General features: G+C 38.5%; 1 protein-coding gene across 1 annotated transcript in view; it reads right to left on the bottom strand.

Annotated features, from left to right (window-relative positions):
* LOC107574082 (citron Rho-interacting kinase-like) overlaps window positions 1-1,414 on the bottom strand; it is a gene marked incomplete at its 3' end in the record, with an annotated part of 81,307 nt that overhangs the window by 50,554 nt on the left and 29,339 nt on the right. The window contains exon 6 of the mRNA XM_016260553.1: window positions 770-823. Within this exon, the coding sequence (XP_016116039.1) occupies window positions 770-823 (54 nt within the window). The remainder of the gene's footprint in view (window positions 1-769; window positions 824-1,414) is intronic.

Below are 1,414 nucleotides of genomic sequence, written 5' to 3'. Positions count from 1 at the left end.
ACACACTCACTCACACACTCACTCACACACTCACTCACACACTCACTCACACACTCACTCACACACTCACTCACACACGTACACGCACACTCACTCACACACTCACTCACACACTCACGCATGCATTCACACTCACTCACATTCACACACTCACACACACACACACACACTCACGCACGCACACACATTCACACTCACACACTCACTCACATTCACACACATTCACACTCACACACTCACTCACATTCACACACATTCACACACACATTCACACTCACACTCACACACTCACACTCACACATTCACACTCACACACTCACTCACACACACGCACACTCACACTCACACACACACTCACATGTGTCTGAGCAAATCAAAAAAGGATTTAAACTCACTACAGAAATTTCCATGACTTTTTTAGATTACGTTCTATTGTTCTGCAGGCCCAGAAATGACAAACGTCCCTGATATTTCCCAGTTTTGCATCACCCTGGGAGCAGTGCTGGTTTAGTAACAATAATAATTGAGCACCTGTACGATCTTACAGTGACGGCTCTCATGGGATCTATTTGAGCTCTCAGTCAGAGATGAAAGAGCCCACAGGGACGTCCTGTCCATCCCAGAGAAGAGACGTTTAGTGTGGTTTGAGTCTAGCGTATGATCTGATGATGGATGAGTTGAGTCTGTGCGGTCCACCGGTCTGCTCAATTATTCATTTGCAGGGACACAAACAGATTTCAAATTAATTTCAGTCATTGTGTGATTTTACCTTCTCAAGTTTAGAGAGCAGCTCCTCCACCTCTGCTTTGCCCTGTTCCTTCGCCTGCACACAATCAAAGTATCAAAATCACATCAAAGGATCAAAAATAACAAGCCCTCACACACATAAATGACATGTACTGTATATATCGGCCAGGAAGATCGATCAGACTTTGATAACTGCGGTTTCTGAGTATACTGATTAAATTCATTCAGTTTCAAGCATATAAACAAAGAGTAAATATATTATTAAATAATGCAATTTAATCTATATAAAAAATATAATGTATTAATATATAATTCAATAAATATATCCATAAAATATAATAAAACTTACATATAATAATATATTTATTTTTATATTTTGCATATACTGTATATTAAATCACATTATATATATATATATATATATATTTTTTTTTTTTGATCACTGCATAATTTCTTGACTTACATTTGTGTTATTTTAGAGTTTATCAATGCACTTTTATTCTAACATGTAGAAACTAGTCAGAATAAAGAACGAGCAGATGTGCTCAAACCTTTGACTGGTCGTGTATGTGTATTATCATAATTGTTCACTCTGCTGTCTAGGTACACACACGCGCATGCACGCACACACACACACACACACACACACACACACACACACACCCAC

Source organism: Sinocyclocheilus grahami, unplaced genomic scaffold (genome assembly GCF_001515645.1).
Source record: "Sinocyclocheilus grahami isolate Dianchi unplaced genomic scaffold, SAMN03320097.WGS_v1.1 scaffold2112.1, whole genome shotgun sequence".
Taxonomy (NCBI): Eukaryota; Metazoa; Chordata; class Actinopteri; order Cypriniformes; family Cyprinidae; genus Sinocyclocheilus; species Sinocyclocheilus grahami.
The sequence above is the reverse complement of the archived record's forward strand: the minus strand, read 5'-3'. Positions and strand labels throughout refer to the sequence as shown.